This window comes from Ascaphus truei, chromosome 5 (genome assembly GCF_040206685.1).
Source record: "Ascaphus truei isolate aAscTru1 chromosome 5, aAscTru1.hap1, whole genome shotgun sequence".
Taxonomy (NCBI): Eukaryota; Metazoa; Chordata; class Amphibia; order Anura; family Ascaphidae; genus Ascaphus; species Ascaphus truei.
The window spans coordinates 298156792-298180997 of record NC_134487.1 but is presented as its reverse complement, the minus strand read 5'-3'; the positions used below and the strand labels follow the sequence as shown (position 1 = coordinate 298180997).

Sequence of the window (24206 nt, the reverse complement as noted above, 5' to 3'; positions counted from 1 at the left end):
GTGTAACCCCTAGGCAGCGTGCGTGGGCTACTGGGTGAATGATCATATTTCCAATAGCAATGTGGAAGGAGGTAGTAGGGCCAGGTTTGGGAGGAAGTATAAGGAGCTCTGTTTTTGCCATGTTAAGTTTCAGTCGGTGGATGGCCATCCAGGATGATATTCCAGAGAGGCATTCAGAAACTTTGGTCTGTATAGCAGGTGTAAGGTCAGGGGTTGAAAGGTAAATTTGTGTGTCGTCAGCATAGAGGTGATATTTAAACCCAAAAGATGTGATTAGGTCACCTAGAGAGAGTGTGTAGAGAGAAAAGAGAAGGGGTCCCAGGACAGAGCCCTGGGGTACCCCCACAGAGAGATCAATAGAGGAGGAGGTGTTGGCAAAAGAGACACTGAAGGTACGATGGGAGAGGTAAGAGGAGATCCAGGATAAAGCTTTGTTCCGAATACCAAGAGTATGGAGAATGTGAAGGAGAAGAGGGTGGTCCACGGTGTCGAATGCTGCAGAGAGGTCGAGTAATATGAGCAAAGTGTAATGACCTCTGTCTTTGGCAGCGTGGAGGTCGTCAGTTATTTTAATGAGGGCTGTTTCAATAGAGTGAGCAGTGCGGAAGCCAGATTGTAGAGGGTCTAGGACAGAATAGGTGTTGAGAAAGTGTAGCAATCGAGAGAATACAAGAAATTCAAAGAGTTTAGAGGCAAAAGGCAGGAGGGAGACAGGTCGATAGTTAAAACAGGTAGGGTCAAGCTTGCTGTTTTTGAGTAATGGTATGACTGTTGCATGCTTGAAGGATGATGGAAAGGCACCAGAGTAGAGGGAAGAGTTAAAGATCTGTGTGAGCATAGGGATTATAGACGGAGCAAGAGGTTTTAGGAGATGGGAGGGAATGGGATCAAGAGGGCAAGTGGTAGAGGGAGAAGAGGAGATCAGCAGTGACACATCCTCCTCCGAGATAGCGGAAAAAGAGTCAAGAAAGGCAGGAGGAGAGTTGGGAAGCATTGTGGGATAGGAGGAGGCAACAGATGGGATGTTCTGCCGTATGGACTCCACCTTTTCCTTAAAAAAGTCAGCAAAGTCCTGAGGTGAGATGGAGGAAGAAGAGGAGGCAGCTGAGGGTGGTCTGAGTAGAGAGTCAAAGACAGAAAAGAGACGGCGTGGGTTAGACTTGTGTGTGTTGATTAGTGATGAAAAGTAGGTTTGTTTAGCTTGAGAGAGGGCAGAGTTGAAACAGGATAGCATAAATTTGTAGTGAAGGAAGTCTGCGAGAGTATGAGATTTCCTCCAGATGCGTTCAGAGGAACGAGTGGAGGAACGCAGCATGCGTGTGTGGGAGTTTAGCCAGGGTCTGGGGTTAGAAGGGCGAGGACGGCAGAGAGAAAGCGGGGCATGAAGATCAAGAGAGGAAGATAAGGCAGAGTTGTAGTTCCTGACCAGGTTGTCAGGGTCTGAAGCAGAACGGAGAGAGGAGAGGGAGGAGCGTAAAGTGGAATCAAGAGCTGGTAGGTTAATAGAGCGCAGGTTTCTGCAAAAACGAGGGCGAGATGGAGATGGAGAGAAGCGAGAGAGAGAAAATGAGATGAGGTGATGGTCAGAGAGAGGAAAAGGGGAGATGGAGAAGTCGGAGAAAGAGAAGTTTTTAGTGAAAACCAGGTCTAGGTAGTGTCCATCCTTGTGGGTGCTGGCTTCAGTCCACTGTTGAAGGCCAAAAGAAGAGGTTAGAGAAAGAAAGCGGGAAGCCCAAGGGAGAGAGGGGTCATCAATGTGGCAATTGAAGTCCCCAAGGAGAAGAACAGGGGAGTCGGAGGCGAGAAAGAAAGAGAGCCAGGATTCAAAGTGAGAGAGAAAGGCAGAAGGGGGATGAGTAGATGAAGGTGGGCGATAGATGACCGCCACATGGACCGGGAGAGGAGAGAAGATCTGGATTGTGTGAACCTCAAAGGAGGGAAAAGCAAGAGAGGGGGGAATAGAAACTGTTCGGTAGCGGCAGAGAGAGGAGAGCAGGAGCTCCACGCCTCCACCCCTGCCACCAGGGCGTGGAGTGTGGAAGAAGGAAAGGCCACCATAGGAGAGGGCAGCTTCCAGAGCAGAGTCAGTCTGAGTGAGCCAGGTCTCAGTTATGGCAAATAGGAGCAGGGAGTGAGCGAGAAAGAAGTCATGCACAGAGACAAACTTGTTAGAAAGGGAGCGAGCATTCCAAAGGGCACAGGAGAAAGGGAGAGAGGAGGGAGGGTGGCAGGGGATGGGTATGAGGTTGGAGGGGTTTACACCAGAAGGAGTAGAAGTTGCATGTGGAAGGCGAGGACGAGAGCAAGTAGAAATAAGGCAGGGACCAGGACTGGGAGAGATATCCCGAGAAGCAAGGAGGAGAAGCATGGACAGAAAGAGAATGTGTGAGGATGATTTGTAGGGGTGTGTTTTAGTGCAGGAGGTATAGCTGTATGGTGACAGAGGCCGCAGGTAAGAGAGGAGTTCATGTGAACTGAGAAGTGGTGAAGTAAGGAGAGATGGCGAAATATGAAAAGAGTTAGAGACATGATGAGGCTGGTGGAAGGAAGTGCATAATTTGAAAATAAGTGAGGTTACAGCAAATATAAAAAGTAAAGGCGGCATCACAGCAATAGTAATGTGTTGAGATGTGCAGTCTGGGATGATATCCTCCTTTCCAGCGTAGATCAAATGCAGGAATCAGAAGCAGTAGATTGTGTCCACTTTTTCCACTTCTTTTTGAACTTCCTTTTTTAAACCTCCATACTACTTTAAAGATTTCTACTTAAAAGCATTTCTGCTTAAGAGCAAAGGCTGCAAGCAGCAATGGCTGTTGTGAGTCTTGCTTGTAACCTTTCATATTGATGTACGCGCATTACTTATCCATCTGTACAAACTACCAATAATTTCAATACATAAGTCACTATGAGATTTTTGCGCCGTTTCCTTTTTCTTTTACACTAGTCTTACAGGATGTTGAGCCGCCCTTTGTAAACCAGCAGCAGCATCTCAATTGTTCCTAACACAGGTTTAATATTTCTTTGTTATACACACTGGTAATCACTTTGTGTCATACTATACTGAATTCAATTGAATTCTTCAACAAACACAAATGTATTATTAATATATAATTTCTTTATGTAAAACGTTGGTTCACGCTTAATTGTTTCACTTAATATTTGTCACTATCACCCAGTGTTTATTCACGTTTGGTCATTATACAGCATTACCCACTAAATCTATTATTAACTATGAAGGCTGGTCCATTAAAAAAGTACCAACGTGGGATGCGCATGCGCGGCTGGTTGAGGATGGCTGCATAGACACACAGCTCCTCCAACCGCCGGCACAATAAAGCAATTAAACAATAGCAAAACCAGCATTTTTGAGAAAAAAAACATAGCGACGGCTGCCTAAACCCTTCCCAGTTAAGATAATCCACCCCCAAAAAAGGATGGCAGCTACAAGACAAAAGACTCGCCGAAAGTCAGATGTCAGGGCCTACTTCACCGGCCAAAGCAAGGCAGGGACTGCAGAGATGTCAGCAGTATCTGACTCAGACTCAGCCCAGGATGCAGAGGGCTCCGGAGCGGCAGCAGAACAAACAAAAGTCATCAAAAAAGAAATATCAAGACTATTAATTGATCTCAAATCTTTCTTCAGAGGAGAGGTGGAGGGGCTCAGACATGATCTGGTACAGATAGGGACGAGGACCAACGACCTGGAGGAGCGTATGGACGTTAGCTCAACTGCCCACAAGGAGACAAACTCCCGGGTACAAGCGCTGGAACAGAGAGTGGCAGAGTTGGAAGCCAGACAAGAGGACGGGGAGAATAGAGATCGAAGAAATAACCTCAGAGTGAGGGGGATCCCAGAAGAAATTCTGGATCCAGAAGCTTTACTCTCCCGCTGGATGGCCTCAATATTACCAGGCAGCCCGGCCTCAGACTTTAGGATGGACAGATGCCATAGGGCCTTACGATCCAGACCCGTGCCCTCCAACCCCCCTAGGGATGTGATCCTCCGGCTCCACTACTTCTCTGTCAAAGAAGAGGTGAGCAGAATAGCCCGTGCCACCCCACACATTACCTTCGAGGGGATTACCCTGTTGATCTTCCAGGATCTGTCCCCGCTGACACTGGCCAGACGGAGAGCTGTGGGGCACATAACTAAGGCCCTAAGGGACAATGAGGTGCGCTACCGTTGGGCATTCCCATTCGCCCTAGTAGCCATCAAAAACGGCAGACCGCAGGTGCTCAAGCACCCCTCAGAAGGGGCAGCCTTCCTTAAAAAACTGGGTGTGCGGGGATCACAGGACAATGGAGCGGAGGGAGCCCAGCAGGGGAAGAGGACGGACTCCCCGACAGGAAAGCAGGGCACCTCTCCCACGCCGGAGAGGAGAATCAGCAAGGAGGGGGGCAGAGGGAAAAGCCCGTAAAGGAGAGACTCTATAAAGTTCAGGAGCTGCAGTTGCGCCCGTTGCGCAGTTTAAACACACCCTGCCACACAGGCTACACCAGACATCCCCCTACCGTGAGATTGCCGAGGTTCCGGAGTTGTCCCGAGTCCAAAGATGACGGCATTCAGCAGATGGCCGCAGCGCATGGGTCCCCAAAATGGCGGTTATGCACCTAATGGTGAGGAAGAAGGACGGAAGGGCGCGAGATTTCCAATGGCGGCGGGGGTTTCGGCGGGAAGATCTGCTCTGCCGGATGGACCCGCCCAGGGAGCCTCCCCCGATCCAGCCCTCTCGTCTCGGCAGTCCACCGCGGAATGAGATCAACACGCCCACACCGGTGACGTCATGGATCCCGCTATCACGAGAGTTGGAGGAGAGGCGCGGTGAAGAGCCCGGGCGGACGCCAGGATGACGTCAGATACGAGGCGACCGGCTAGGAGTACAGCGATCCCCTCTGGCGGGGGCACGCGAGCTCCTCCGCCGGGGAGGCGATCACAGGACAGGCGGAGTCCCGCAGAAAAGACTCAGCGGTGCAGAAGGAGGTTGCCTGGCCGCTCGAGGAGGGGACATGCACGGGCGGGAGGGGGGAGGGGGGGGGGAGGGGGGGGGAAGAGGTAGCACAGGCCCCCATCAGGGACAGGAGACAAAGGGGGGAAGACAGCATAGACAAGCCTAATAGCCATAAACAAAGCAGAGTACAGGGGCAAAGTACCATGTTCTGAGCAAGAATAGCATAGAGTAGATAGCGGACAAAAGAACATGAGTGAGAACAAAGGGGTACTGGAGCGGCGCAAGCGGAGGTCTCCCAGGAGAGATAACAGAAATGCGGCAACGAGGGACCCGGCAGGATCCTAGAGGGAGGGGGAGAGAGGGAGAGCACCCGAGCCCGGAAGCAGGGAAGAATGCATGAGGGGAGGTAGAAACGGTCAGCGGTTAAAAGGGCAGGCAGAGAACAGGGTGAAAAGTTGTAGTTGCAGTTTTAGATAAAAGGAAGAGTTCATGATTCGAGCTCAAGGTAGTTAAACGCTTAAGTTTGGATTAATAAGAGTTAATAAAATAGATAGAAGAGAAATTAGTTGTTAGGTTTTGTAACGCACAGAGCGGCCGGCGGGGAGGGGGGGCAGCCACCACTCTGCCTGCAGGCATGTGCGTCTTCGCCAGGAGGGGGGTCATATCCCACCTACCTGGTTCTGACCCGGAGATCTGTGGCGAGTTCTGGAAGCCACAGAGAGGGACCAAGGGGGAGGAGGGTCCAGGGAGAAAATCTCTCCTCCGGGCATTGAACCCGAGGTCTTCTAAGACCAATACGGTTCTCATGATGTATTTAGGTGTTTTATGTGTGTACTCTTCCCTCATGTTTTTTCCCTTTCCTTCTCCAGTCCCAACAGGCGGTGGGTTGAATAGGCGCTTCCGGAGTCTACACCACAGAGTCCATGAACAGAACATGTCCAGGGTCAGGGGTAAGATCAGACCGGCTTACATTCTAGGTCCACACAGACACTACTACATAAAATGGAGGTAATTTTCATCTCGCAGAACGCCAAAGGGCTCAACAGTCCACGTAAGCGGAGAGTCGCTTTCACTGAATTCAAGAGGAGAGGGGCTGACGTGGTCTTCCTACAGGAGACTCACTTCAGCTCGCGTAATAATCCAAAATTTCTTGACTCTAGCTTTCGTAAGTTCTTTTTAGCATCAGGGGCAGAGAAAAAGAAAGGTGTAGCTATTCTATTCCAAAATCACACCCCCTTCCAGGTTGAAAAGATTAAAAGGGACCCAAAGGGAAGGTATCTGGTGCTGGTCGGGCTCCTTAAACAGGTCAGAATGACATTAGCGTGTATATACGCTCCAAACGAGGGTCAGCTAGACTTCTACAACACATTCTTCCAGAAGCTGCAGGTATGGGCTGAGGGACAAATAATTCTAGGGGGCGACTTTAACACAGTCATGAATGCAAAGGTAGACAGATCTACGTCCCAAAAAAATAATAAGAAAGAAGGGAATAGCTCATTACTGAAAGGCCTTAAACAGACTAGCCTGGTGGACATATGGAGAGAGCAGCACCAGGGAGACCGCAGTTATTCATTCTACTCCCACCCACATGACAGCTACAGTAGGATTGACCACTTCTTTGTATCGGGCAGAATGGTCCCACAAATTTCCGACACAAACATACATGATATTACTTGGTCGGACCATGCATCGGTAGAGCTAAGATGCACCCAATTGAGTAATGCCAGCCCGGGAGCAAACTGGAAGCTAAATGAATCAATAATCAAAATACCGGAGACCCAAAACAAAGTGAAATCTGAAATATCAGAGTATTTCCGGATAAATAGTGGCAGTGTAGAATCCCAATCACTGCTATGGGAGGCTCATAAGGCCACGATTAGGGGGGTTTTAATCGGTATAGCGGCAAATAGGAAAAAGAAAAAGGAAGCCAAATTAGCCCAGCTGTATCACAGGTTACATGAGCTCTCTACTCTACATAACCAGACAGGTAGAGATGTTGATCTGAGGGAGTTGAAGGATGTTAGAATTCAGCTAAACCTCCTCCTTACTTCCCGAGCGGAGAAAGACATGAGTTGGACACAGAGGAAGTTCTATGAGAAAGCTAACAAACCGGACACTATGCTAGCCACCAGACTCCGTAATAGGAAACCAAATTTTAACATTCATTCTATTACGACCGCAGGAGGCCAGAGTTCCTCAAACCCTAAAGTCATAGTAGGGGAGTTTGCGAAATTCTACGAACAGCTGTACAATGGAGAGAAGGTAGTTCACAATGCTAGGACAAGTAGTAATCTACAGAAATTCCTAGCAGACGCAGCCTTGCCACAAGTAAACAGAAAGGAGCGAGAGGCTCTGCAACGAGACTTCACAAGGGAAGAACTAGAGGCGGTTGTAAAAAACTTAAAAGCATCAAAAGCCCCAGGCCCGGATGGGTTCTCCAATCTGTATTACAAAAAATTTATCGGAGTCTTAGCTCCACACATGCTCCAGCTGTTTAATGGAGTATTAGCAGGAGAGCCCTTTCCGGGACAGATGCTCCAGGCGTCAATCTCGGTAATTCATAAAGAGGACAAGGATCCTACTAGCTGCCAAAGTTACCGGCCAATATCATTAATTAACACAGATGTAAAAATCTACGCTAAATTGCTGGCCAATAGATTAAATGTAATCCTGCCGGGGCTCATCCACCCGGATCAAGTTGGCTTCATTAGAGGTAGACAAGCGGCCGACAACACTAGAAGAATTGTTGATATAATAGATTTCATGGGAGCCAACGAGATTCGGGGTGTGGCCCTAAGCTTAGACGCGGAAAAGGCCTTTGACAGGATTGATTGGCCATACCTGGAGTCCACGCTTGGCGCATTTGGGTTTGGAGGCAAATTCCAACAGGCTGTCAAAGCACTATATACGGCACCGTCAGCCAGAGTAGTTCACCAGGGATTCCCCTCGGAACTATTCCCAATTAAAAGTGGGACGAGGCAGGGATGTCCGCTTTCGCCCCTGCTATTCGCCTTATGCATCGAACCACTCGCAGCACAAATTCGGAGTAACGCTGATATCGCTGGGGTACAGATCCATTCGCAGGAGCACAAAGTGGCTCTGTACGCGGATGATATCATTCTAACCCTTGCCAAGCCGCTTATCTCGCTGCCTAATCTGTTCGAGCTTCTAGAGCGTTTTGCCCAGATCTCTGGCTTCAAAATAAATCAAACTAAATCAGAGGCCTTAAGCCTACACCTGCCAAAAGAAATGGAGAAGTTGATAGAACTCAACTTTGAGTTCAGATGGCGTCCATCCGCCATGAAATACCTAGGAGTGCAGATCACAAAAAAGGCGAGCTCCTTATATTCGGCGAACTATCCCAGACTGCTGAGGACTCTCAAAAAAGAGCTGCAGGAATGGAAGGCATATGGTATTTCTTGGTTGGGGAGGATCTATAGTGTCAAGATGAACATCCTTCCCCGAATTCTATACCTGTTCCAAACTCTCCCGGTTGCCGTGGTTAGAGCAGACATCGCAGGGCTCCAAAAGGCTATTTCCCAATTTATTTGGAAAGATAAAAAACCACGAATTAAAGGGAAAATTATGCAAAAATCCAAGGAAGCTGGTGGCCTGGCAGTCCCGAGCGTCTTGTCCTACTATAAAGCGGCACAATTGTGTCAAATCACGCAGTGGCATGGGGACCCGGGGCTCAGGAGGTGGGTGGCACTGGAGAAGGAGGTGTGCGCCCCGCTTGAGCTCAGGGACCTAATCTGGTACCCGAGGACACGGGTGAAGGATAAGCTCATCCCACTATCCTCTGTGCTCAACTCACTCTCGGTCTGGGAGGCTTCTAAAACTAGCTGCTCTCTGACCTCCAAACACACACTGATGGCTCCTTTATTTGGCAATCCGGACTTTGCTCCTGGGCTGACGGAAAAATGCTTCCCGCGCTGGCGGCAATTAGGGATTAGTCGGTTGAAGGACCTGGAGGATAAAAGCAAGATCAAATCTTTTGAACTATTACAGTCAGAAACGGGCGTACCTAACACTGATTTTATGAGGTACCTCCAGGTCCGGGCATTTTATAACGCACACCCGGTGAGACCACCGCTGACCAAATTCGAACAGCTCTGCGTGCGCGGAGCCGACACGCGGGGACTAATCTCTGCGTTGTACAGAGAGGTGGTGAATACTGACTCAGACAGGACAGTCAAACCCAGTTTTATGACACAATGGGAAGAGGATCTCCAGACACAATTAGAGGACGAGGACTGGGCTGCGGTGTTCAAAGCTGCGGCCTCGAGCTCCATATGCACGACATTGAAGGAGAACTCATATAAGGTATTATTAAGGTGGTATCTCACCCCAATCAGATTAGCTAAATTTGTCCGGGGGGCTTCCCCGCTCTGCCCCAGGCGGTGCGGGGAACAGGGGGATCTGGTGCACATGCTGTGGTCTTGCCCAAGATTAGTGCCGGTCTGGACCCAGATCCGCGATTGGCTGCAGAGGATCTTTTTAGGGCTCACAATACAGCTGGACCCGTGGCTATTTTTATTAGGTAAACCTACAAACGAGGTATCTAGATCGGGTAACAAGCTGATAGCACATTTTGCTACCGCTATGAGGTGCGAGACCGCAGCACTGTGGAATCAGAACGCAATTCCGTCTATTGATAAAATTAGAAACAGAATTTGGTTCATTTGTAGAATGGAGAAGTTAACGAGTTTAGTTAACGACTCAGCCGATAAATTTGAGAAAGTATGGTCATTATGGCTTGCCCAGACTGATATTCAGGGGATGAATGAGGCCACAATATGGCTCTGATAGAGATAGATGGGTTCTCCTTGGATGTTGGGTTGGGAGTCGGACGGGACGATCGGACAGTAGGGCTCCCTTCGAGGTACAGTGGTGAAGAGATTCTCCGACTCATGAAATCCTGATGTGTTCCGGATCTGAGCTCCTCTGGGAGGCGAACTGGAGCAGAACAAAGGCAGCATTGGTGAAAGACCCCGGCGAAACGTGGAATCAGCGCTACTACCAGGCCGCTCCCCCCCCCACCCCTACCCCCCCCTCCCCCCTCTTTTTCCTTGTCCTTAGATGTTGTCAGTCTGTCTGCGTCCTGTCCTGTGGTCCCCCCAATGTTCGTCCGTTACTTGTAAAGTTTCCCTGTAAGTTAGGTGTATACCTGATACAATTGACAACATCCTGCATTCCTTGACGTGTATGCACAAAAAACTAATAAAAACAATGTTTAAAAAAAAAAAAAAAAAGTACCAACGTGTGCAAATAAATAGAATAAAACAAAGAACACCTTTTATAAGGACCAATACAGCCAATAATATTCACCACCATGTATGGATATGCAAAATCCCGACCTAACCAAAATACGCTTACCAGTTTCTTGAAAGGAAATATATCATACATTATGCGGCAGTATTCCATGGACGACTCCACGGCGCATGTCCATAGGGACTTGGAGATGGGCGCCAGCGGTATAATGCCTTGGGTGCGGTTTTTGGTCAGCATATCAAACTCCACATGCTGTCGGCAGGATTCGGCCATGTACGGGCAGTGATCCACAACAAAGACTGTCTTGTGGGACTCCGAGAAGGTTTTCATCTTATCCTAAAGAGAAGCAATAGGAACACGTTAACCCTTTGGGCGTCGCGGGACGTAGCTACCACATCACGAGTTCAGGCACCCTGGGTGCCCCATGATGTAATAGTTACGTCCAAAAAGCCAGCTGGTTTAGCTGGGGGAGATCACGTCCTGCACACACGATCTGCACCGAGGGCAGACGTTAGGGGGAGGACTCCTTCCCTCCCATCATCAGAGTGGCACTATTACCCCTCTGTACTCAAGGGGGCAGTGCCACACCGCAGGCAAGAAAAGGTCTGAGGACTGAGCCACCTGTGCTGAAGCAGGGATATCCTGAAAACCTGACCAGTTGGTGGCCCTCAAGGGCTGGCCACCCCTGCTCTAGCACAATGAGATTCATTAACCCTTCCAGCTTCTGCTTCTCCTGGAAACGCACCCCCCCCCCCCATTTCTATTTCCTTTCTGTGATGTGTTACATTGTGGTAGTGGGTTTAATAATGAAAACGGCACATTGGAAACATTGCCAAGGACATCACAAATTCAAGATGGCTGCCTCCTGGAAACCAATAGACACCGCAATTATGCCTATTCTTTTCTTCCAATGTACATTCCTAAACAGTAAAAAGTGCGCAGGAAGCCCAACTAATTCAATGCCAAAGGGGCCTTCAACAAATTGCAAAGCAAATAATAAAAAGTATGACACAAATATACAATATACACCCACACACTTTTTACTCTCCAACACAGAATGATGTTGTCACACGACATCATTCTGTGTTGGAGACTAAACGTTTTGAAGGACATCCAGAAAAATCTACACTGGAGCTTTTGCTGCCATCACTCGAGAGAATATCTGCCTTTAACACGCAACAAGCGTGTTCTCTTGCCTGCAATATATGGCCTACGTGTGCCCTATGAAGGCTTTACATGGCTTCATCTCACTCACGTGCTGGCCGGTAAACTTACGAGACCTCTCTCTGTAGCTTTATTATTTTTCTAACCGTGTGAGTGCAGATCGTACCTTGTGCGTAAACTCTGAAGCGCACGCCGCGGCTTGTTTATTTTAGATGTGCCTTTGGACTTGGGCAGCTTCATTCTAGATGGACATAATGCGAACATAGAGCCTCTCATTATCAATTGACAACCCTGCCTTCACGTGGCGCCCCTCGTTTCTAACAAAATGGGGTCTAGCGTCTCCTTGGGTATATCCAGCTAAACAACTTCCATGGATCTTTTGAAAGTGAAGTTTTCCGTGGAAGTCGCCTATACCCACCTGTGGGTGAAGAGGTGTAAAGTAAGATGGACATACCAAGTCTTCAATGGCGTTCTGATTTTGGACGATTTGAAATTAAATTACTTCATTGGGATTATTTTACGATGATATCCTTTATTCCATTTTATTTATGATATTTCTTTCCCATGTTCGTCACATTGGTTACATTTGCAGATTACATTCTTGTTTTTACATGATATATTATTCATTCCCCATCAATGAATTAATATCGATCTTCCTAATTTATATTTTCACATTTGAACACAGCTATTACATGAATTTGTTAATATATGTACTTATATAGCACCATTAATGTACATAGCGCTTCACAGCAGTAATACACGTGACAATCATATAGATAACAAATAATACAAATAACACGTAATGGGAAGAAGCGCTTCAGACATAAAATTGACATTAGGAAAATAAGTTCCTGTCTTGAATAGCTCACAATCTAATCTAATATGTACACACAATGTTCATATGAACATGTCTGGCTCCTACCTGCCCTGTGGTTCCTCTCTCTGCCCCAGGTTATGCTGCTGTTGGTACAGTAATGCAGGCCCATGTGCCCCTCACATAGCACACGAAGGGGGCATGGAGACGCTGTTGAAGCCTCTACTTTGAGTCATAATCCCCTACACACAGACACCCCCCCCCAACCTCCCCCCGACACACAGAGACCCCCCCCCCCAAACCTCCCGACACACAGAGACCACTCAAACCTCCCCCCCCGACACAGAGACCCCCCCCCCCCGACAGAGACCCCCAAACCTCCCCCCTTACACACAGAGACCCCCAAACCTCCCCCTTACACAGAGGCCCCCTACACAGAGACCCCCAAACCTCCCCCCTACACAGAGACCACCAAACCTACCACCAGGCTGAGCCCTGTAGCTGTACCCCTCTCCCCCTTCGACCCCTTTGTATCTCCCCCTTCCACACCTTTGTATCTCCCCCCCCAGCACACAGCTCTCACACCCCCTCACCCCTGTGTATCTCTCCCCCTCACCCCTGTGTATCTCTCCCCCTCACCCCTGTGTATCTCTCCCCCTCACCCCTGTGTATCTCCCCCCAGCACAGAGCACTCACATCCCCCTGGGCCTCACACAATCACCCTGAGACTTCCCGCAGGCCGGGGCTGCTGTTTCTCCCACCCATGCAGCGGATGCTTCGCGGTTGCCTACTTTTTAGCCCCTTTCGCCAGCCGTAGTTCAGCTAACCCTCTGACGCATGCGCACAAGTGACGGTCGCTTCCGTGTTGACGATGCGCACGCGCAGTGTTCCCATCACGGAACCGCCGTGCGCGTGCCCATTTGTATTCAACAATCTTTATTGGCAACAGTGTAAGCATTACATAGTTACACTATACAGTACTGTAGTGTTTATGAATGAAGTACAACGAATTATTGCGACATCTGGCTTTAGTGCGCATGCGCAATGGATGACCTTAGCGCGTCGCTCGTTGATGATGTGACAGGTCGTGATGTCGCGTGAGTAATGACGGGGATGTGTGGTTGTGCAGTCAGAGGAGCGGATGTGAGTGCTCGAGGGGATACGGGCTGCGGGGGGATACGGGCTGCGGGGGGATACGGGCTGCGGAGGGGCCGGCGAGAGGGGGACACCGACTGCAAACCTCCAGGGGTGAGGGTGACAGGGAGCGGTCCTTGGGAGGGTGTCTCACACTGACAGTCTCACTCTCACAGAAGCTTATTCACTGCAGTTATAGAAGCCAATTGAGTTACAGTTTGTGTAATATGATTTAATAATCTTAACCATTTGTGCAATAGCTTATTAAACTTATTTGGCATTTTAATCGATCTTTATTGCTACCCATATACACTGTGCTTTCTTCTTATTTGATTAGTGCTGTACATATTCTGTGCGTTATTATTACATCGCTAAACCTGTATGCAGTGATTACAATTATTACCTTATGGCACTAACCATATGCACAGTGCTTTTTATTGTTATTATATATATGTCCACGTACTCTGCTTTATGATGATTATTCTTAACCTCTAACTATAGTTTTGTGATGTGAACAAAAATATTGCTTTCTTCCAGAGAAATGAGTTGCACCATTGAAAAGGTGCTAGCCGATGCAAAGGCGTTAGTGGAGCGGTTACGGGAACATGACAGCGCCGCAGAAGGGCTTATTGAGCAAACTACTGTGCTCAATAAGCGTGTAGAAGCCATGAAGCAGGTCGGTGATATCATGCACTGGAAATTATAAGTAACCTGTTTACGGACGATGGCAATGCTGTAATTTTCATCTAATGCCAATGCTATTCCGCAGGGTAAAATACAGATCGCTGCTGTGCATTCACTTTAGCATATGTTTGTACAGATAACTTTTACAGGTCCACACAATATTCATTCAGTTTAGCCTTTTCATTTCAAATAGAAGCTCTCTGTTGCAGAGACGCTCAACTACAGTCCTCAAGCCCCCCCAACAGGTCAGGTTTTCAGGATATCCCAGCTTCAGCACAGGTGGCTCAATCAGAGGCTAAGCCTCTGAGCCACCTGTGCTGAAGCAGGGATTGCGAGCCACCTGTTCTAAAGCAGGGATATCCTGAAAACCTGACCTGTTGAGGGGGGCATCTCTATCTGCACCTCGTACACTGTTCCGACATGCGTTTTCTGACTTTTTTATATCCATGCTCGGTGTGCGTTTATTTACACAAGCAAACAACAAAACAGTTAGTATTTCATAAACCTGGGTATGTTTAAGAAGAAAAAAAATGGAGAAAGCCCATTATAAAGTGAAATAAAGTGATTTATTTTGGTAAACAAAGTTGTAATTTTTTTTAAATCCAACGAGATTGAAGACACCCTCGGGAGAGCATCCACAGTACAATTATTTCTTATTATTCTTAGTTCAGCTGGTGCTGTGTTTATTAATATGTACCTATACTTTACTGGATATGATTATTCCTGAATGTGATGGAAATATATTTTTTGATCCAATATTGCCTTATTTCTACAACTGATTGACGTTACATTTCTCAACATACAAAATTCAAAATAATTATTTAAAAAAAGGCATCTCTTAAAACAGTGGTGGCCAACAGGTCAGGTTTTCAGGATATCCCTGCTGAGCCACCTGTGCAGAAGTAGGGCAATCCTGAAAGCCTGACCTGTTGGTAGCCCTTGAAGACTTGAGTTGGCCACCCCTATCCTAAAAGGTAGCGTCACATGGTTGGTCCGTAACTTGCTGTGTCCCAATGGGGGATATTGATTGACCATTTGCAAGAACAAATGTTGATTAGACTCCATGTATAAATATAAATGCCCATGTGTCTGAACATTTCTCAGAGTTTTGCAGGGAACGAAAGGCGGTGGTGTAATAGGCCTGCCAGTGATTTAGAATGTGCGAGGCCTCACGACGGTCTCTTTATTTAACAGTACCAAGAGGAGATTCAGGAGCTCAATGAGGTTGCAAGACATCGACCTCGCTCCACGCTGGTGTTAGGGATCCAGCAGGAGAACAGGCAGATCCGGGAACTACAGCAGGAAAATAAAGGTGAGGCCTGTTTTTGATATATATTTGGAAATATGTATGTGCTGCGTTGCGTTTTAAATTCTAACACGTTTTTTGAGTCTGTATATTATATGTTGTGCATGTAAATGTGATAGAGCAGTTCTATTTCCACGAGGAGGGACCGCTTCTCTTTATTACAGGTCACGTTCAACCAAACGATCACATTTACAAATCCTTAAAGCAGGGGTTCTCAACTCCAGTTCTCAAGCCCCCCCAACAGATCAGATTTCAGGAATATCCCTGCTTCAGCACAGGTGGTTCAATCAGAGGCTCAGTCAAAGACTGAGCCTCTGATTGAGCCACCTGTGCTGAAGCAGGGATATTCTTGAAAACCTGACCTGTTTGGGGGGGAGAGGGGGGGAGTTGAGGACGTCTTCCTTAAATGGTAAATTAGAAAATGAAACGCCTTATTATTATTATTATTATTATTAAAAATTGTTTATTTCTTAAGGAAATAATTATTTCCAGACAGCCCGTACTTTTTCGTGGGGTGGATGACATGATGTTGGTACATGTTGTGTTACGCGGCGAGCAGCAAGCAGTCTTCCAGTCTGTCTTTCAGAAAGATAATGTCTTGTACAAAGCAGTGCCGCGTTCAACTGCGAAACGTCTAGCTACAGCTCAACACTTCTAAGTACAATATAACTCTAATGCCCATGTTTACTAAGTGGTGTTATTCTGCAAAGATGTATGGCCAATTAAAGCAGCAAAATGTGAAAAATAATATATATATATATATCAGTTATGTAGCATTAGATAAAACTGTCTGCATTTTTATTTTAATTCCTAATGCTATTTTTTTAACGATTTTGTTAATGTACTAATCATCTTTTGGTTGTTACAGCAACCATTTAGAAAGTTCTATCCACTTCCTCTTTTGGCTCTGACACGCCTTTTTGAGCTCTGCCCTTTGGCAAAAATGTATCACAGTCAGATCCATTGCTGTGTTCGAATCAGCAGCCCCCCTGTTACTCTGCAAGCTGTAACAATAACGTGTTACACTAAATAATATGTTACATATCAGCTGCAGCATTTTAGACTTCAGCACTTAGAAGGCGGCCATTTCGTTAGGCACACAATCAGGATTTTTACAGAAGCACCAAACGATTGCCAGCTTAGGTATGAATGTAGAATTATACATATAAAAATAAGAGGGGGGAAAAAAGCGGGGGGGGGGGGGGAAAGGGAAATGTGGTATTGCTGCTTCAAAGTGAAGTGTTTTCCGGCGCCAGATGGAAACATCTCTTCATAAATATTCTCCTAAAGTCGAGATAGAAATCCAGTTACTGGCACTCAGAACATAAAGCGTTATATGTTTAATAGAATTGCGCACTTCCCTGGAGGAACACCAGTCCGCTCTGGAGCTGATCATGAGCAAATACAGAGAGCAGATGTTTCGGTTACTGATGGCCGGGAAAAAGGATGATCCAGGAATAATTATGAAGCTGAAGGAGCAGCATTCCTCGGTAATGATACATTTCTTTCTTCAATGTTTGCAGAAGTTTTTTTTTTCTTCTAATGCTTGAGTTGTATGTTGTATTAGTAAGATAACCAGCTCAGAGGACAATTATCTTTCAGTAATATTATTTGCAAATATAAAAACGAAGAGAAAAGTTCATACAGTAGCTAACAATTTATTAAGGTGCTTTTATTTAAAGAAAAGGAAACTCCTTTGTCTGCTGAATAATGTAATGTAACTCTCACAGGTGAAGCATTCAAAAAATTTCTACATCCAATATTTTTCATTGCATTAAATGTGTACCCAAATCGATTTAAATGTTTTATAGGGGTAATCCTGCCTAGTGTTAAGGAACAAAGAAATGTTTAATATGTGAAGTGTATTATTACTAATCAATTGTAGTAGGTAAACTAAGCTCCTATAAGAGACACATTTTAGGGAATTTAACATCTGAATAAATGAAATAACTTCTGATTTAGAATAATGCAGAATTCTGTTATCAAAACTTAACACAGTTCACTTGGCGTCTCCATGCACAACTAGAAGTGTGTGTAATCTTGCAACTCTTACTGATATGCAATACCTGGCAGCTGTTACTGCTACAGATTACTAGCCTATTAAATATTAAACCATTCCTTTTACTTTGTATATAACACACTTATTTATGGTATGTGGTAGACTTAGTTTTTTTTTATGTGGTTATTAAACACACGTAGATGCTTTCCTCAAACAATGTCATGGTGATACTAATGACAGAATGTATAAATGTATGTATATCTTTATTTATATACCGCCATCCACGAACATAGCGCTTCCCAGCAGTAATACACGCGACATAATAATAGAATGGGAATAAGCGCTTCAGATATAAAAGTAACCTTAGGAAAAGGAGTCCCTGCCCCGAAGAGCTTACGATCTAAGTTTAGTTGTTTAGAAATAGATTTGAAATACTTTTTCTGCAGAAGTTGGTATTGGTACAAGATTGCTGTCAGTTTTATAGCTCATGTCATCTTCAGCTCATTAATGTCATTATAGAGTTCAGTGTCAGGCAGTATTTGTGTAATGAGTAGGGTTGCCAGGTGTCCTGTGTTGGACCGGACTGTCCTGTATTTGGACACACTGTCTCGTAAAAAAAATTAGAGGTAATACTGGACATTTGTGTTCGGTATTACCTTTCTGGACATAGTGACCTGACAGGTTTGGGGGGTCCGCAGGGTTAGCCCAAGCAGGCTGGGCAGCTTCTCCATACTGATTGGCTGCTGCTGGGTACTGCAGACAATTAAAAAGGTGTTAGGAGCCTGGGGGTAGGGCCAATGAGAGGAGGAAACAGCATGGAGTGGAGAGAAGTGAGTGTCTCTAGAGCATCACACCTTTCACCATTATGTCCAGGATTTTTGGATAAGCCACCTGGCAACCCTAAATGAGTTATTCATATGTATAAATGATCAACTGTGATACAGCAATGATAATGGGGAGATTACTGAATTCTTACTTTGAACATTCTTTTTTTTATTACTGATCAGAAATTACTTAATGACGAAATCAGTGCCTATAACTTTCCATATATTCTTCAGCATTCCTATGGTGTGACCTATAACAGTTCTTGTAGTGAAAATATAAACAACCATTTGCATTCCAGAAATCAGTAATTATGGCAAAAAATTTCATTGGTTTCGACAATAAGCACTTAACACTTTCATGTCCTGGCGTTTGTCAATTAGGAGTTACAAACCCACGTGGACAAGATCAGTGAAATGACTGCAGTAATTAAGTGTGCTATTGAACTTGATGAACATCAGGGTACCAAAGAGCATGACCGCATCTTAAAACTGGAGGTAAGCATCATGTCACGACCCCGTTGGTTATTGTCATACAGCAGGTGTAAGAAAGCTTCCAGTGTATGAAAAGCTGCACATGACAAAACCGCAAGGCTGCAGTGAGAGAGATTTACTGGGCAGCGATACGGCTTATCTCACTACAGTGCTGCTTTAATTGTCAGTGGCAACCCTAACAATTATTAAATACAAAAAAAGGGGAAGGAAGTTGTTAACTTTCTTGTTATACAATTTTCTTAGGATCTCTTCCTGAAAAATGATTGTTTCGACCCAAAACAACATAACGCTAAAATAAAGAAAGCAACAGTGCATTTAAAATGTTATCTATCATTTATTACCTTCAATTTCCATGTTACAAGTGCTTCTATATTCTAACCAGTAACCTGGGAATTATCGGTTTAATATAAAAGGACAATAAGTTGCATTTGAAATCAGCTTTACTTGTGATTCACTATCTACAACTGTAATTTATCCTATCATACGATTATTGTTTTTGTTCCTTCTGTTAATCACATATCCTAGCTATACACCAGGCATGGCTAACTCCAGTCCTCAAGGGCCACAAACAGGTCAGGTTTTCAGGATATCCCTGCTTCAGCACAAGCAGCTCAGTCGAAGACTGGAGTTGGCCACCCCTGCATTCCCTCTCAAATATTGGAGGTTTTTATTTTGTGTTTTGTTTCTTGCAGAAAGAGAACAAGGGCTTACGCGAAATCCTTCAGATAACGAGAGAATGTTTCTTAAATCTTCGAAAAGATGATATGCCAGAAAACACAATTCTATCGGCTTTGGTCCACAGCTCCGATCAGAGCCTAAGGAAAAGCTGAAGTCTGTTCATATTTTGTGTGCGGGTCCTTTCTACTCTTACCACCAGTACCAGAGTATATTAAATAAGCAGTCTTAGAAGAGGCAGAAGCCAACTAATATGAACAAATATTTTAAACTGACTCTACTCATCTGTACGGTACATCGGATAACTGACACTTCGTCAAATCAGAAACATCTTACCTATAATTACTGATATGTTTTCTCACTCTGGGACAGGATATACTTGTTTCCTCGTATTGGATGAGATGGGGTACATTCTTTACAGGGCATTGCGAAGTTATTTTACAGTGCTTAAGGTACAAACGTGACTAACTGCACTGAAACTGGGTCCTGCCGACAGAGAAAGGTCTGACAATTACAGTAAATGTATGATTACTCACCAAATGCATTTCTACTAATGCAGCCGAAAAACAGAAACTTGAAAACTCTGAAGTGTTACTTTTGTTTATTTAGGAAGTAACCATGAAATATGTGAATATTTTTTTTACCACATGCAAGGAATTGTAAAACCATATGTAAAGTGTTTATTTCCTACATTCCTTCAAGTGTTCATACAGTTATATAAACAAAAACTATTTAAAAAGGAAGAATAATTCCTTATAACATTTAATTGTTTTGTTTTTTTATTTGTATTTATTTTCCTTGGAAGTGAACAAGGTGTGTGATGGTAAGAAGTACAGTGATGTAAAATAACCTGTGTGGTGCCGGTTACTGGTTTCATCTCCTTTGGTGAAGAGATGAATAGGTTTTTTTTCTTGCTGCTGGGCCCTGCCTTGTAGAGTAACATCTTATTAGTTTCACTGTAGATTGTTTTAACAGTCTATTACTGCAGCTGTGCGCAAACTGGGGGGGGGGGGGGGGCGTGGCAGTTGCAGAGGCTCTGCGCTCTTTCCCCAAGACATTTAAATTAATTCCAGGGGATCATGTGGCGACAGCCTCAGAAAAATCAAATTTGACCGGCTTCCAAATATTGCGTCGCTCCCGTCGCGCTTACTATAAGCGCACGTGACGGTGGCAATACATTTATTTTCGGGCGACGTCGCATCACCGGTACTATAAGCGCAGCCTAACTCTGCTATTGGCTGCTTCGTGGGCCCACATCGTTATTAACTAGCTCAGCTACGTCGATCACTCAGATATTTGGAATTAAGCTGTAAGTATAGGACTGCAACCTGCGTTGCAGCTGCGCTACTGAATTGGTGACGTCATCACTACCCGATGCACGTTTCGTTCTTGCACAAACTTCGGGGGTGGGCAGGTCTCTGCTTCTCCCAGATATTTATGCGTCTGGGTTGTCATATAGTAACCCGACTCGACTAGGAAAATAAGTATGATTGAATATGTTGGGTCTTCGCTATATTCAAGCTCCTGATCATACTAAACAATAGAGACTGCTCAGAACTAAAAGTAGGAAGATATCTTACATTTGAAAAATGAATTCAATCATGTTTTGTCCTGCAAATAAGTATTGCCATTGCCAGGGGTAATAATGACTCCCATATTAACCTCTGCAGTGACAGATAATGTGTAGTACTTGTGGCACAGATATAAAGTTATATGTTAATAAGAGTGCCTTTCATACTTATTTTAATCAAGGGTTCAAAGGTACGCAGTGGAGACAAGGGAACCATCCCAGCCCCCATAGCTGTTACGTTCAAAGCGCTAATAAGGGTGCTGGATTCATGCAGGCCGGGCGATGGGCGATGCAGTAATGGGCGCCAGGAACTTGATTCATACAAACAGCTTTATTTACCACCATAGATAAGGGCTCAGTCACATCATATACTTATCTGTACACAATCTCTACTCTCTCCACCCAACTGATATCTGTCCTGGATAGGGTCTGTATTGCTTCATCCTCTGGGAACCCCTTTTGGTCATTACTCCCTCTCCTCTCATACTGTTCTCAGTTGCCCACTCTCGTGTACTTGTGGCCTTCTGGTTTAGAGTTAGCTAGGGCAGATCCTACTATGGCTTGGTGAATCCCATATGGGCAAAGGCATCCTCCAAGTGAGCTAGGAGAGCAATGGTGAGCCATTTCTATTGACACTAGCTGGCAAGGTCACCATCCTCAACTACAAAACAAGACAGGTTCTACCTGCCAAATTATAGAATCACTTAGACACCAACTTATTAACAGTATACACATTGAGGCCCCTCCATAGCAATTCCTTTGAGGACCTGACCTCTAGAACCTTCTCCTTCACTATATCTATATATATATCTATATATATATAGATATATATATATACACCCTCCTGTGATGTCACTGTCACCAGGCAGAATGGACGAGTCTTACTGTGTGGGCGTACACTTTTAACACCTTAAGGGAGAGTTACATATATTAACACCCACAGCATTAGCAATAAACTGAGCAATGCAACACCTTTTTAGTATGTCTTTTATTTATTTAGAATGCTTAATTGGTCATTACATTCACTCACGTTCTCGTGTTAAACAGTTTGTAGAAACTCCCCATGGTGGGCATGTGAAACTGGGTCCATGAAAATGCTATTTTGCATCTTGTGTAGAAAAAATGTAGAAAAAGGTAAAAAGGTGATGTGACTATTTTGTAACCTATAGATTTAGAGAAAAATATCTACGTTTGTCTTTCCTTTCCCAGAAAACACATCAAACTGTTTGCAAACTCACATTTTACTTTCAAAAAGGCAGCATACAAAATACTCCGTGCTCGTCTTGCTTTTACAAAATATTATATTTGACAATTCTTAAACAAAAAGTATATAAGCAAAGTGAGACTTTTTAGTGGTTATTCAGAAGTAAAAGGTTTTGCTTTGCTGGCGCCCTTCCTCGCTACCCATACATCAGCGCTGTCTGGCAATGCAGAAAGCGTGCATGCAAAGCAACAGAGAGTAGGACTAATGCAGCAATCCCACCCGCTCTCTACTTCGTACAGGATAAAAACCAGGGGATCTCTGGAGATTAACTTCACGGGGAACCCCCTGCTTCCCAAAATACGAACTGGTGAAGGTACTGCCATGCAATCCCCATCCAGAAGAAAGTCGGTTTAAATGCCCCGTGTCGTGTGCAGGCTGTAACGTCATCGGTTGTGGCTGGGTGGGAGACACGGGAGATTTAAATAAATACGGGAAGTAACGCCGATACCAGTAAGTAGAGTGTTTTCTCAGAGCTGGAAATCCTTTCACTTGTAACCCCCCTGATTTCCATCCAATAAAACGGGGAGGAGTTGCTGCTTTTAATATGCAAGGTGAACACACCCAGATATACGGCAGAGATAAAACGGAACATCGTGCTTTCAGACTGTGATACATCGAAGCAATTGTCAATTGTGAACCAGAATGACCAATTCCTAGTCTGAAACGGTATTATCTCCATAATAATGCCTGTGGGCAGGAATCAGCAACGCACTGCATGCCTGGTCATCAGTAAAAAGGTTCACAGCGTTACATCAGTGGCACAAACACGATTCCAAATCCTGTCTGTACCCAACAACACTGACTAACACCGTGTGTGTGTACATGTGTGTACGTGTACTATATATATATATATATATATATATATATATATATATATATATATATATATATATTTGTATTCACAGACTTCCTGTAGCTATTTGGTCTCAAGAATTAGAATCGAACATGGACTAATTTTTCCTGATGCAGCTTAACGCTTCCATGGGGCAAGTCGATGCTCTCCAGGACTGAAAGGGTAACATTGCAATACTGCAGAGCTAAACCTTCCCTGCTTTATTTAACGGATTTGCAGCAAGTGATGAATCCTCAGTAATTTTACGTACACCTCAAGATTTCCTGGTGCTTTAGGGGTTAAGGAGGTCCTCTTACATATTTGATGGGGTATTTTAGCCCAGGGGTGCTCAACTCCAGTCCTCAAGACTCCCAACATGTCAGGTTTTGAGGGTATCCTCATTCTTTGAGCCACCTGTGCTGAAGCTGGGATACCCTCAAAACCTGACCTGTTTGGGGGGGGGGGGGGGGGGGGAAGGGGTGGGTAGAGATAAGAGCAGCGTCCCATCTCTTTTTAGACGGATCTAAAAGCTTCCTGTTCTCTTCCGCTGAGTAAATCCCTGATCAGGAAAGAGACGTCCAGCATCGGCCTGAGGTCCGCTAGAGAAGTAGTGGAGTCCTTTCCCCCGTGGGCTGCTCTTTGCGGAACAAGCCCCACAGCCGAGCCAGTCTGATCTGTACCCGCTCTTTCAGTGGCGGGGTGTGGTAGCTCGGGTCCAGGATGTTGGTTATCCTTCGTTCTCGGTCTCGCTTCCACACCACGTACGGGGTTGGTGGGAAAGAGGGGTTCTTCCTCTCCCGGTGAAACTGAGTTGCCGCGCCACTAACCGCCAGGACTGCCCAGACTGCAATGATTGTAAAATCTGCAGGGGAGGGGGGGGAGAAAAGGGTGAACTTGTGTTAACGCTTCTGCACGTCATCTTAGGGGAGCAACTCCGTGTTATCCATGTGCGGGTACAAGTGTCACCATGCAGCGATTACCCGGGCACCAAGAAACCCACAAGTGCTGCCCCATGTCAATATGTTGACTCTTTCACTGCCAGAACAGTGTTGCTGGTTTCTCCAACAGTGAAGGGGTTAAAACTAGAGGGGAAGGGTGTCCCGTTTTTAATCTTGATTTTTTTTTATACAATACAAACACCAACGATTACACGGTTTGCATTCAATGCTACAATTTTTTGTAACAGTGGTTGGTCAGGAAATGCGACAGCACAGGTAATAAAAGATGC

General features: G+C 45.3%; 3 protein-coding genes across 10 annotated transcripts in view; 1 reads left to right on the top strand and 2 right to left on the bottom strand.

Moving 5' to 3' along the window:
- Positions 1–13057, bottom strand: part of INTS13 (integrator complex subunit 13) — a 49378-nt gene extending 36321 nt beyond the window's left edge. For 3 of the 6 annotated variants that reach the window (XR_012801927.1, XM_075602838.1, XM_075602843.1), the window contains exons 1-2: positions 12895–13030; positions 10326–10556 (exon numbers count right to left, since the gene is read on the bottom strand). Coding sequence is in view for 5 of the 6 variants with exons in the window: in XM_075602838.1 (XP_075458953.1) it covers positions 10326–10550 (225 nt within the window). In the remaining variant the exon portion in view is untranslated. Of the gene's footprint in view, positions 1–10325; positions 10557–12306; positions 12409–12894 lie in introns of all 6 variants that reach the window. The other 3 variants (XM_075602839.1, XM_075602840.1, XM_075602841.1) reach the window with 3 other exon arrangements.
- Positions 13058–13158: 101 nt separating this feature from the next.
- Positions 13159–20078, top strand: FGFR1OP2 (FGFR1 oncogene partner 2). Of its 3 annotated transcripts, none has more exons than XM_075602835.1 (6): positions 13159–13295; positions 13870–14008; positions 15211–15328; positions 16670–16812; positions 18527–18640; positions 19330–20078. In XM_075602835.1, the coding sequence occupies exons 1-6, from the start codon at positions 13243–13245 to the stop codon at positions 19465–19467; spliced, it is 705 nt and encodes a 234-aa protein (XP_075458950.1). In that variant the 5' UTR covers positions 13159–13242; the 3' UTR covers positions 19468–20078. The 3 variants fall into 3 exon arrangements, with proteins under 3 accessions (XP_075458950.1, XP_075458951.1, XP_075458952.1); XM_075602836.1 differs by having other exon boundaries at positions 13262–13341; XM_075602837.1 differs by lacking the exon at positions 13159–13295 and adding an exon at positions 13426–13554.
- A 2029-nt stretch (positions 20079–22107) lies between these two features.
- Positions 22108–24206, bottom strand: part of TM7SF3 (transmembrane 7 superfamily member 3) — a 39455-nt gene continuing 37356 nt past the window's right edge. Inside the window, exon 12 of the mRNA XM_075602834.1 lies at positions 22108–23840. Within this exon, the coding sequence (XP_075458949.1) occupies positions 23578–23840 (263 nt within the window). The 3' untranslated portion in view covers positions 22108–23577. The remainder of the gene's footprint in view (positions 23841–24206) is intronic.